Below are 12,161 nucleotides of genomic sequence, written 5' to 3'. Positions count from 1 at the left end.
TTCCTCGCACCGCGCCCACCCCGCCGGCCCCCTGCACGTCTTTCTTTGCTTAATACCATCGCAATCTCCTCTGCCAGTCCCTCAAACCCACCCCCAGCCCACCCGACCGCATTTTATATGTTTCTTATGGTAAAATGCAAATTCCGATAAAATCTCAATGAATTTTAGCAACTAAAGTGATCTGTGTGTGCATATGTATTTTTACAGAATTTAGTACTACTTTCTAGTTCTGATTCGTCTTCTTTGAAACTTTGACCACAGGTCTCTTTCCAAAGGATTTCCAAGGTCCGGATTATTCTTGAGATGAGTTTGGTACTTAAAAATCTGCAGCGCGTTGTCCGCATTAGGAGAGTCCCGCTGCGCAAAAAGATTGAGATCTTGAGGAGCATCTTAGGAGTGCAGAAGTTTGACCTAGGAGTCATCTGTGTTGACAACAAGAATATTCAGCACATTAATAGAATCTACAGAGAGAAAAATGTCCCAACGGATGTGCTTTCTTTTCCGTTTCATGAGGTAAAAAAAAATATTTTCCTCTTCTTGTCTATCCCACCTCCTAGAGAAAGGGACCTCTGGTAGTATAGTGCCTAAGGCACTTGACTGCTCACCAGAAGGCTGGCGGTTCAAACCCACCAGCCACTCCTCGGAAGGAAGGTTGGGCAATCCTACTTCCGTAGTGATACTACCTCGGAAACCCAAGTAGGGGTCGCTATGAGTTGGGGCCGACTTGACGCATATAACAATAACAAGAACAGAGTAAACTTCTAAGCCTGAATGATATTTCACTTTTAAAATTTTGAACTCAGGGCAATTTTAATGTCATCAATGTGATTTTGTTTTTTGAAATTTTTTCAAATGTACACAAAAGAGAAGATAACTGTGATCAACTCCCATTGGTCACTGCCAACTAGTGGGAACAAGAAGGGGAAGGTGGTAATGGGATTCCCCCTTTTTGCTCCTTAATGCTATCAGTAAATTTAAAAAGAGAGGTAAAGTGCTTCAGCAAGTTTAAAAGTGACTCAATAACAAATATGTATGAATTGAAAAATTAGAATAACACTGAAAATAAAAGAATGGACTGGGGTAAATACATTCAACTAATAAGATTTCATAGGTATTAGGTTGTGGTTGTTACTGTGTGTTCATCAAGTTGATTTCAACTCACAGTGACCCTATCAGGTTACCATCTACTTTATGTAGATGATTCTGCCAAGGCCTTACATGTTGTTAGTAGTAGTATAAATTGGAGCAATCTTTTTGGAAAGCAGTTTAGCAATATGTTCTAAGAGCATTTCAAGCTGAAACCTGTGAGGGGCGAAACTCTACAGAACTACTTTGTTTTTCTGGGTCTTGGATATTTTCCACCTTTGACTGTGCAGTCTTACCACTTATTCGATTGCCCTCTTTTAGTGGAAAGTATTTGGATTTTTCTTCTCACAGGTTTCTGCCTGATAAAGGTTTTGGCTTTCACAGGTTTTACTATATATGCTGTGTAAGCCACTAGTGTCACACCTGCAAAAATGAAAGAAAGAAGATAAATATATAAACATGTTGGTTTGTTGTTTTCTATAATGTTGTTACGTGCCGTCGAGTCGGACCCAACTCATAACGACCCCTCCTTGGGTTTCTGAGGCAGTATCTCTATGGAAGTAGATTGCCCAACTTCCCTTCCAAGGAGTGGCTGGTGTGTTTGAACTGCCAGCCTTCTGATTAGCAGTCAAGTGCCTTAGGCACTAAGCTACCAGAGCTCCTTTTTCTATAATAGAAAGAAAAAAATGCAAACACCCCAAGCATCCAGTGACTGGCTTAGTGTGTCTTCCCAGAAGAATGGGATCACTTTTATAAAGAAGGCTGTTGATGAGGACACAATACCAAGCAGAAAGAACAACATTATTTGACTTAGTTAATATGATGCTTTAGCTCTGTAGAAGTTGTAAATGCATGGGATTCCACATTAGGAAGGATGATCAAATGGAAAATAATTCATTTGACAAGGTGGAAACAAGCTGCTGTGTGTTATTTGTGTAGTGGCTGGGTACCATTCCATCCCCCACAGAGCCCTACTGGCACACACATCCCTTTGAGGACAGTATGTGGGACATAGCTCAGCACAGTCAGGGGACAAGCCCTTGTCTACCCTGAGGAACCTTGACTGTTGTTCCCTGCCAAGAAAACAAAGTTTTCCAAAATGAAATGTCAGCTTGTGATCAGGTTACTGTTGTCATTGATACAATGTTCTCCAAGTCTGTGTTTCCTCATATGCAGAATCTGAAAGCAGGTGAAATTCCCCAGCCTGACTTTCCAGATGATTATAACCTGGGAGACATCTTCCTAGGAGTGGAATACATCTTCCAGCAGTGTAAAGAAAACGAAGACTACTATGACATCCTGACTGTGAGTGGTACATTGACATGGCCTGTCCTGGTTAGTGAAATGGACACTTGTCCACATGCACCGCACCCACCACATCCATGCACACCTGTGTGGTGCAGGTGCAAAGCAAGGGTTGTTGGGGAGAGCACACAGCTGTGGTGGCAGAATCATGCAGCACTTGGCTCCCATTGCCTATGAAGGGAGGGGAGAGCCCAGCCAGGGCATGGGGTCTACTTGCAAATGGAGATCGTTCCTGAAGGGCTTGCTTCTTGTTGGATTGCTTCCTAAGGCTTTTTTAAAAATTACTTTACAGGTGACGGCCACTCATGGGCTTTGCCACCTGCTGGGTTTTACACATGACACAGAGACCGAGTGGCAGAAGGTATAACCTGGGGTACTTCCTTCTGACCCCGGGCTGTCGCCTCCCTGCCCATTTCCTCAGCCCCTACATCTCCACTGCCCCCATGCCTCCAGTCCCTCAGGCTCACAGGCCTGGCAGCTCAAGCATATCAGTAAAAGCAACTGCCATGCAACAGGCTCAAAAATTTGCCACCATAAGACTGGACCTTCTGAGATGCAGTGCTTCCCTAGTTTCCCATCTTGTACCCCCTCCCTGAGTACTAGGCTAGGCCAGCACCTTCTTTCTTAAGAGGCCTTTCCACTGCCTGGCTCTCCTTACACACCCTTTCACAGTACCTGCCCATCTGGTCCCACCTCTGCAAGCTCCTTCTCCCATTTCGGGCAGGCCGGTCTCCCACATCTCCTTCCCCTGCCCCTCTCCTGCCTGATGCATCTGCTCACTGTGTGCAAGTGGCCATGAGCTTCAGCAGGGACAGGCCTTCTGAGAAAGGGGCTGCCTTAATCTACTTCTGCTATAACAGAAATACCACAAGTGGGTTTCTTTAAAAAAAAAAAAAAGAAGAAAGTTTATTTCCATCCAGGAGGCCTGAAGTTTTAATTCAGGGCATGGCTCTAGGGGAGGGCTTACCTTGTCTATTTCAGCTTTAGTAGCTGCTGCACTCCTTGGTTCCTAGCTTGTAGATAAATTTTTCCTCACTGTCTTCCTCCTCTCTTTGAGTGTCTGTCTGTTTTGGTCTTTTTATAATTCAGAAGGGATTAAGTTTAGAGCCCACCCTCCCCTCCTATGGCTTTATTAACATCACAAAAGAAAAACCCTAATCCCAAACAGGGTCACATCCACAGGTACAGGGGCATGCATATTTAATACATATTTTGGGGATCACAGTCAGCCATAATTGAGACCGAGCCAGGGATGGTGGGTGCAGGGAGAGTGAGACACCCCTGGTACTGGTGCCTGGGGGAGGAGGACAAGGGCTACACAGCAGGGTGTTCCCCATGGGAGGCGCTGCAGCAGATTTCTGCTCCTCTTCCAGATGTTCCAGAAAGAGAAGCAGGTCCTAGAGGAGCTGAACCGGCACACAGGGACCAGGCTGCAGCCCCTGAGCAGGGGCCTCTTCTGAAGGCAACCATGCAGGGAGGCGTGCCAGGGCCCAGGGTCTCCAGCAGGGACAGACAGGAGGAAGTAGGCCCCTCCCCCTTGGGCCTACCTTGGGCTCTTTGAGCTGCTGCTGTCCTGTGGAGCCACAGAGGTGCTGGCCTAAATTGGGCTGAATTCTACTAGTGGAACCTTACCATTTGAAGATTGTTTAGTGTTACTGTAATAAAATCTTTCCTAAATCCTTGAGAGCTAAGAGATGGAGCATGTAAACCCCACCCTCTTCTTTGGGTCCTGCCAGGTCTTTGAGTATCTGGAGTTTTCCCCTACCACCTTGTAGCCAGCCATCCTGACTTATCCTGATGGTCTCAGACCCCTATGATTCACAGGGTCCTGACCATTGTCCTAGAGTATGAGTTTGTCTATCCCCACCCAAGGCAGCCCTTTGCCCAAAGCCTCGACAACGGGACATGGTTCAGTGGTAAAGTCAATGCTAGTGATGCAGCAACCAAGTCCAGAAGGCAGCCCTCCCTGGTGGAGAAACCCTAAGGCCCACTCCCCACACATGACTATGGGTATGGCTGCCCCAGTGGGGCTAAACCAGGTCCTCAGTAGAGCAGGTAGCTGAGTCAGGTGAGATTGTCACCCAGTTCTTGCTCAAGGACATGCATAGTAGGGGTATGAGCCCACTCAGAGGGCTGTAGCAGCTCCTGCCCCACTCCTGAGAGAGAACGAGTCTCCTAGCATGTTTCAGTCCTGTTTCTTTCCAGGAAACTACTCCATGTGGAGTTGTATCATTAACAGTTATGATGGAAGGACCACTTATCCTCTCACTTATTTGGACAAGGCTTCCAGGGACTTTCCTGAGGTCTGTGAGGCTCTGGGACCCTGACCTTTTCTCTTTCAGAAGACATTATCTATCTTAGCATTTGGATCACTGGGCCAGTCTTTGTCAGGAAAGAACCCTAGCCTCATGATGCCTAAATAAATGGTGGATCCAAACAAGGCAGTTCATCAGCCCAGCAAACGTGACAGTGACTCATTGGTTATACCATTTACCTTACCCCAAGTCCATAGTGCAGTGAAGTAGACCCAGGTGGCTCACTGCTACACACATGGTATATCTTGTGGCAGCCAAGGGACTAGCATATCTTGTAGCAAGCAGCAAACCAACCAGTCCCTCCCTAGGAAGTGGGCAGTCACACAGTGGACACAGCACAGTCACCTTGACATGTCAGTGTTCTGGGTTAATGTAACAAGATACCACAAACAAAGTGGTTATAAGAACAGAAATTTATTGTCTCAGTTCTGGAGGATGAGAGTTGGAGATCAGGGTGTCAGTCGTGTTGGTTCTTTCTCAAGTCTAAGGGAGAATCTGTTCCGTGCCTCTCCCATCTTCTGGTAACTCCAGGCTTTTCTTGGCTTGCAGCTACAGATCATATTACCATCTGTTATAGAGTGAATTGTGTGCCCACAAAATACAAAAAAAAAAACAAAACACCAAACTCACTGCCATTGACTTGAACCCGATTTATAGTGACCCCTCCTTGAGTTTCCAAGGTATCACTATGGAAATAGATTGCCCAATCTTCCTTCCAAGGGATGACTGGTGGGTTTGAATTACCAGGCTTTTGGTTAGCAGTCAGATCTCTTAGGCACTATGCCACCTTGAGGCACTCTGGTGGCATAGTGGTTAAAGCATTTGGCTACTAATCAAAAAGTCAGCAGTTTGAATCCACCAGCCACTTTAAGGGAGAAAGATGAGACAGTATGCTTCCATAAAGATTTTTTTTTTCTTTTTTTGGTATTTGTACCTGTGTTTATAATCCCATTTGAGAATAGGTTTTCTTTGTTATGTTAATGAGGCAGTAGAATGTAGGATGTGTCTTAAATCAATCTCCTTTGAGATATAAAAGCAGATTAAATAAGCAAGCAAGACGAGATGGGGGAAGATAGACACCATGCCACATGATTGTCAAGGAGCCGAAGAACAGAAGCTGAAAAGAGACAGGACCTTCCCCCAGAGCTGACAAAAAGAGAAACCCTTCCCGTATACCCGGAGCCCTGAATTCAGACTTCTAGCCTCCTAAACTGTGAGAAAATAAATTTCTGTTTGTTAAAGCCACTTGCTCATGATATTTATGTTATAGCAACACTAGCTAACTAAGATACCTTCCTTTCTCTTTTTTTTCTCTGTCTCTCTTTATAATATGAGGTCTTACTTTATATTATGCAAGGTCCTACTCCATTATGACATCACGTTAACCAAACTGGTAACATCTTCAAGGAATTCTGGTGGTATAGTGGTTAAGGCATTTGGCTATTAACTAAAAGGTCAGTAGGTCAAACCCACGATCCTCTCCGTGGAAGAAAGATAAAGCAGTTTGCTTCATACAGATTTGCAGCCTTGGAAACTAATAGGGAAAAAAGGCCCCAGATTCAAATAGGTTCAATAGAGACTCTTATATTAAGCCTTGGACAAGACAAAGACAGTCATCCAGGATTAGGGAAACAAACAGCCTGTCCTCAGTACAGAAAGCTGAATGGAGTCCACTGAATTACAGCCACGGGGCTAATCATATATCATTGAAAACAAAGGGAATCATCACAAAATCATGATTGGTGGCAAATAGATTCATCAGTGTCACAGCCAGGACTATAGTAGTGGGGAAAGGACAATGATTGGGATACTTACATAATTGAAGAACAGGATTGGTTCTGGGCCTTGAATATACCTGTCTAGGTGGTAGTCCAAAAACGACTCATGACCATGCAGCCTAAGTCTTAGCTACAAGGTGTCTACCAAACAATACCAAGACCCAACCTTAATCCAAATCAGAAAAGGACACACTCAGGCAAGTTCCCTAGTACTTTGTGTGAGCATAATTCACTTTCAGCCACATTCTTTCTGCAAAACCACAACACAACCATTGCCATGGTGTCGGATCCAACCCATAGAGACCCCTCCTTGGGTTTCTGGGGGCTGTATCACTACAGAAGTAGATTGTCCAACGTTCCTTCCAAGGAGTGGCTGGTGGATTTAAACCATCAGCCCTCTGGTTAGCAGTCAAGTGCCTTAGGTACTATGCCACCAGTGCAATCATAATGTTGTAGGTCAGAAAGAACTCAACTGGTATCTGAGCTATTGTGAAGACTCAAAATGGAGTTAGGGCTCCCACTGTAGACCACAGTCTTCCATAAACCCCAGTGCTTTAGAATTTCAGCTCTCATACAAAACACAATGGGGGTTGCTATGAGTTGGAATTGATTCAATGGCAGAAGTTTGTTTTTTTGGTTTGGTAATATATTCAAGCACCTTAATTGCAAACAGGGTCAATGTTCACAGGTACCAGTGGTTAGGACTTGGGCATATCTTTTTTGAGGGATACGGTTCAGTCTTAACACTGACCTACTTAATTGATTGTGTGACCAGCTACAGAAAGGGCTCATCATCAGGGTATTATTGGGCTTGTCACTCTGGCCATTGCTTTTCATATATGAGACATTCACAGGTTATCCTAGATTTTTAAATAGCCAAAAGGCCATTAGAAAAAGACAACCAGTCACAGCTAGTGATTCTTCTATGAATATCATGTCCTTCTGATCAGAGCCTGAACACACAAGACACTCCTAGAGTGTTACACATGGAAACTAACTTTTATTGAGGAGTCAGAGGTTAAGCACTTGGCTTCTAACCAAAAGGTTAATGTACTTGACCTGAGGTGCTTGACCTAACTAAAATGGCTGATACTAAGTTTGGTTTAGACTCCATTTTACTCCATTTCTGTTTCTGAGAAAGTGACCCATGATTCTTGGTGGGTAAACCAAGGTGGTGGTGGGGCAGCTTGCCCTTAGGAAGAATGTGGTGGAAAGTAGCTTGCATGGGCATGTCCTTACACAAAGAATTTACTTGGGCATGTCCTTAATGATTTGCCAAAAACAGCCAATCCCATGACCTTTTTTTTAATCTGCAATTGTGTACATTTCCCAGTCAGGGTCCTTTCTCTGCTTCATTAGTACCACCGGAGACAGTGATGAATTGACTTGCCATCAATCGTGATCTTGTGATGATTTTCTTTGTCCTCTATCGTGTATAATGAACACCGTGATTGTGGCGCAGCAGATTCCATTAGCCTCTGTACTGAGTACATGCTGATGGTTTCCCTCATCTGGATGACTGTCTTTGTTTTTGTCTTTGTCCTGTTCCAGGCTTAATAAAATGGTCTCAATAGAACATTTTTGAACCTGAGGTCTTTTCCCATAGCACAGCCCACTTCTGTAGTACCACCTGTGATAGTGCTGAATTGACCTGCCACCAGTCATGATCTTGTGATGACTTCCTTTGTTCTCTGTTGTACATAATTAACACCATGACTATGATTCAGTGTATTCCATCGGCCTCTGTACTGGGTACATTCTGATGATTTCCCCATCCAGATGATTGTCTTTGTTTTTGTCTCTGGACTGTTTAAAACTTAGTAAAAGGATCTCTATAGAATATTTTTGAATCTGGGGTCTTTTTCCCTAGCACAAAATTCACCAGCTGCTCCAAGGAAGAAAGATGTGGCAGCAGACAGCACATAACAGGTGAGCAGTACCCCAGCTCAAAAGCTGTCTTGGCAGAGATGGAAAACTGCTATGCATGCCCTGCTATGCACGACACACCAGAGACTCAGAGGACAGTTACATGACAAGTCAGTTCACTCTGGCTTCTGGAAGCTGTCCCAGTGGAGATAGAGAACTCTTCCATGTCTCCACATGGCACCATAGATGAGGAACACAAAAGAGGACCCACTCATAGTGACCCCTCCTCGAGTTTCCAAGGTGGTATGTCTACAGAAATAGATTGCCCAATCTTCCGTCTGAGGAGTGACTGAACCGCCAGCCTGTGGATTTGAACCGCCAGCCTTCTGGTTAGCAGTCAAATGCCTTAGGCACTACACCACCAGAGCCCCTAAAAGAGGACCTACTTTTTGCTGATCAACACGAGGCCAGGTGGGCTTAGTTAGGTGCTAAAAGCTTCTGTTGCACATGTTGTCCACTAGTACCATAGCTGAGAGGACCCTGAGGTCCCTCGATCAGCCATTTTTATACCCCAAAGCCTACATGACAAGCTACATTGGCGGGGGTGGGGGTGGGGGGGTGTATGCCCCCTCCCTCTCTGAGGCCTATTGCCAAGGTGATGAATTGCATACTCCCAATTCTTTTGCATATGTTTAAGTGTTACCTGACTATTATATATATAACAAAAGTCTCTTGATTGCTCAGGCTGTTTTCAGAAATCAGAGAGACAAAAGGCCAAACCTAGTTTTTTGTCCCACAGCATGTATCTATGGATACAGTTTGTTTTTTTTCTCTTCTGAGAACTCTTATTGTGTTGATGTATCACAGTTTATTTATTCTTCTTGCTGATAGATATCTAGTCTGTTTCTGATTTGGGGGTATTACGAACATTCACATGCATGTCCTTGTATAGATATAAGAGTTCATTTATCTTCAGTAAATACCAACCAGTATGCTCTGGTAGCATAGTGCCTAAGGCACTTGACTGCTCATCAGAAGGCTGACAGTTCAAACCCACCAGCCACTCCTCGGAAGGAAGGTTAGGCAATCCTACTTCTGTAGTGATACTGCCTCGGAAACCCAAGGAGGGGTTGCTATGAGTCGGGGCCAACTCAACGGCAAATAACAACAACAACAACAACAAGTGATGCTGAGGGAGCTCTGGCAGCATAGTGCCTAAGGCATTTGACTGCTAACCAGAAGGCTGGCGGTTCAAACCCACCAGCCACTTCTCGGAAGGAAGGTTGGGCAATCTACTTCCGTAGTGATACTGCCTCGGAAACCCAGGGATGGGTCGCTATGAGTTGGGTCCGACTCATCTTAACAACAACAACAACAACAATGATGCTGAGTAATTTTCATTAACTTAATAGCCATTTGTGTATCTTCCTTTATGAAGTAGCTGTTTAAATTTTGGCCCAGTTTAAAGTTGGGTTGTTTTTATTACTGAGTTGGATGAGTTCTTATTTTCTCCCAGTCTATTTTGCTGCTGATATAACCACTCTACCTTTCTTATGCTTGTTGTACATGTGACATTTTTGTAAATGACATATTTATCCATTTACTTTTAAATATTTCTGTCTTTATATTTAATAAAGTGCTTCTTTTTTATAAACAGCATATAGTTGGGTTTTGCTATTGATATTTTTTAATCTATTCAAATAATCTCTTCCTTTTAATTGCACTGTTTAGTCCATTTACATTTAATTTAAATATTGTTTTGGTTGAATTTAGGTTGATCACTTTGTTATTTGGTTTCTGTTTTTTCCAGCTTTTTGGTTGTTGTTGTTTTATGCCTCCTTTCCTGCATTGTTTTGGTCTATTTGAATATATTTTCTTAGAAATCCCTTTTAATTTCCCTGTTAGTTTAGTATACCTTTTAGAATGATTGGTGTAAGAATTACAATATACATTCTTGGCTTTTCATTCTTCTTAAATTTATTTTTATATAATAAAGTAAAAGAACCCTGCAACCAAATAGTTTCATTTACCTCCCATCTTTTATTCTTATGGTATGTATTATGTGTTGCATATGCTATAAACTCTATAATACAGTGTTATAGTTTTTATTTTAAATGGTCATATGTATATATATTTTTTAATTAGAAGAAGAAGATTGTTTATTGTATGTATTTATACATTTTCCATTATTTCCTTCCTAAAAATACAATTTTCCAAATACTATTATTTTCCTTCAGCCTGAAGAACTTTCTTTAGTATTTCTTTCAGTACTGGTCTTCTGGCAATTAATTGTTTTAGTTTTATTTAGCTAAAAATATCTTTGGGAGCTCTGGTAGCATAGTACCTAAGGCACTTGACTGCTTATCAGAAGACTGGCAGTTCAAACCCACCAGCCACTCCTCAGAAGGAAGATGGGGCAATCTACTTCTGTAATGATACTGCCTCGGAAACCCAAGGAGGAGTCACTATAAGTTGGGTCCAACTCGACAGCACATAACAACAACAACAACAAAAATATCTTTATTTTATCTTTATTCTTGAATATTTTACTTAGATATAGAATTCTGGGTTGACAGGTTTTTAATTATATGCCACTTTAAAATGTTGTTCTAGTCTTCTCACCTCCATTGTTTCTGACAAAAAGTAAGTGGTCATTAATATTGTTGTCCCCTTTTATATAATGTGTCATTTATCTCTGGCTGCTTTCAAAATAATTCTGTTTACCTTTTAGTATTTTTTACTATAACGTGCCTAGTTATAGAGGAGCTCTAGTGGTGTAGTGCCTAAGGCATTTGACTGCTAACCAGAAGGCTGGTGGTTCAAACCTACCAGCCACTCCTCGGAAGGAAGGTTGGGCAATCTACTTCCGTAGTGATAATGCCTTAGAAACCCAAGGAGGGGTCACTATGAGTCGGATCCAACTCCATCGACGGCTGTGCATTTCATTGTTGCATTGCACTTGCCTACTTATAGTGTTCTTTTTATTTTGTGTTCTTCAAATTATAAAAATTTCTGTCATTAATTCCTCAAATATGTTGTCTGCCCTATTCTCATTTCTATCTGAGTCTCCAATTGCACTTATTAGAGCTTTTCATATTATCCCATGAGTCCTTAGTGGTCTGGACATTCTTTTCATATTTTCAATTTTTTTTTCTCTTTCACATTAAATAATGTCTGTTAGTCTGTTTTCAACTTCACTGACTCCTTCTTTCACCTCTAATCTGCTCTGGAGCCCATCTAGAGAAATTTTTATTTCAAATGGTGTATATTTTAGTTCTAGATTTCTTTTAATAGTTTCTATTTGTTGATAGTTCCTATCTTTTCCTTCATTATGAGAATATTTTCCTTTATATCTGCAGTGTAGTAAATTACTTTGTGTGGCTTTTCTACCCATAAGTCTTAGTAAACTCCAAAGTGGGATTTGCTATGAGCAACTGAGGAGCTCCTGATTGCTGAAGGTGTCCACCTGAAGTATTTCTGTTGGGAGTGGCACAAAACAATGTTCTGGGAGGTGCCCACTCTCTCTCAGGTGCTTACAGTTCTGATGCTATAATTGGCTAGTTTGACCACCCTGCTGGGTTCAAAAGGAGGCCTCCTGGAGGCAGAACTCTCTCTGACTGCTGGTTGAGGAAGACATGCTGCTGAAAGAAACACACACCCCTGAAAGAGACACGTGCTGCTGGGAAAGAGATGCAAGAGACACGCATTTCTGAGTGAGACACTGAGGGACCAGCACTGCTGGGAAAGAGACTGTTGGCTGAGTGGGCTGGGAGAGAGGCTGAGCATTTTTCCTGAACTTGAATTGTAGCCT

The 12,161-nt window shown here is 42.8% G+C and overlaps 1 protein-coding gene across 1 annotated transcript; it reads left to right on the top strand.

Moving 5' to 3' along the window:
* The first annotated feature begins 303 nt into the window (after positions 1-303).
* Positions 304-3,851, top strand: YBEY (ybeY metalloendoribonuclease). The gene is made up of 4 exons (XM_007948677.2): positions 304-513; positions 2,263-2,391; positions 2,684-2,752; positions 3,765-3,851. The coding sequence occupies exons 1-4, from the start codon at positions 304-306 to the stop codon at positions 3,849-3,851; spliced, it is 495 nt and encodes a 164-aa protein (XP_007946868.1).
* Positions 3,852-12,161: the final 8,310 nt, after the last annotated feature.

The sequence above is a fragment of the Orycteropus afer genome, unplaced genomic scaffold, assembly GCF_000298275.1.
Source record: "Orycteropus afer afer isolate SDZICR_OR568_19922 unplaced genomic scaffold, OryAfe1.0 scaffold00219, whole genome shotgun sequence".
Taxonomy (NCBI): Eukaryota; Metazoa; Chordata; class Mammalia; order Tubulidentata; family Orycteropodidae; genus Orycteropus; species Orycteropus afer.
The sequence above is the reverse complement of the archived record's forward strand: the minus strand, read 5'-3'. Positions and strand labels throughout refer to the sequence as shown.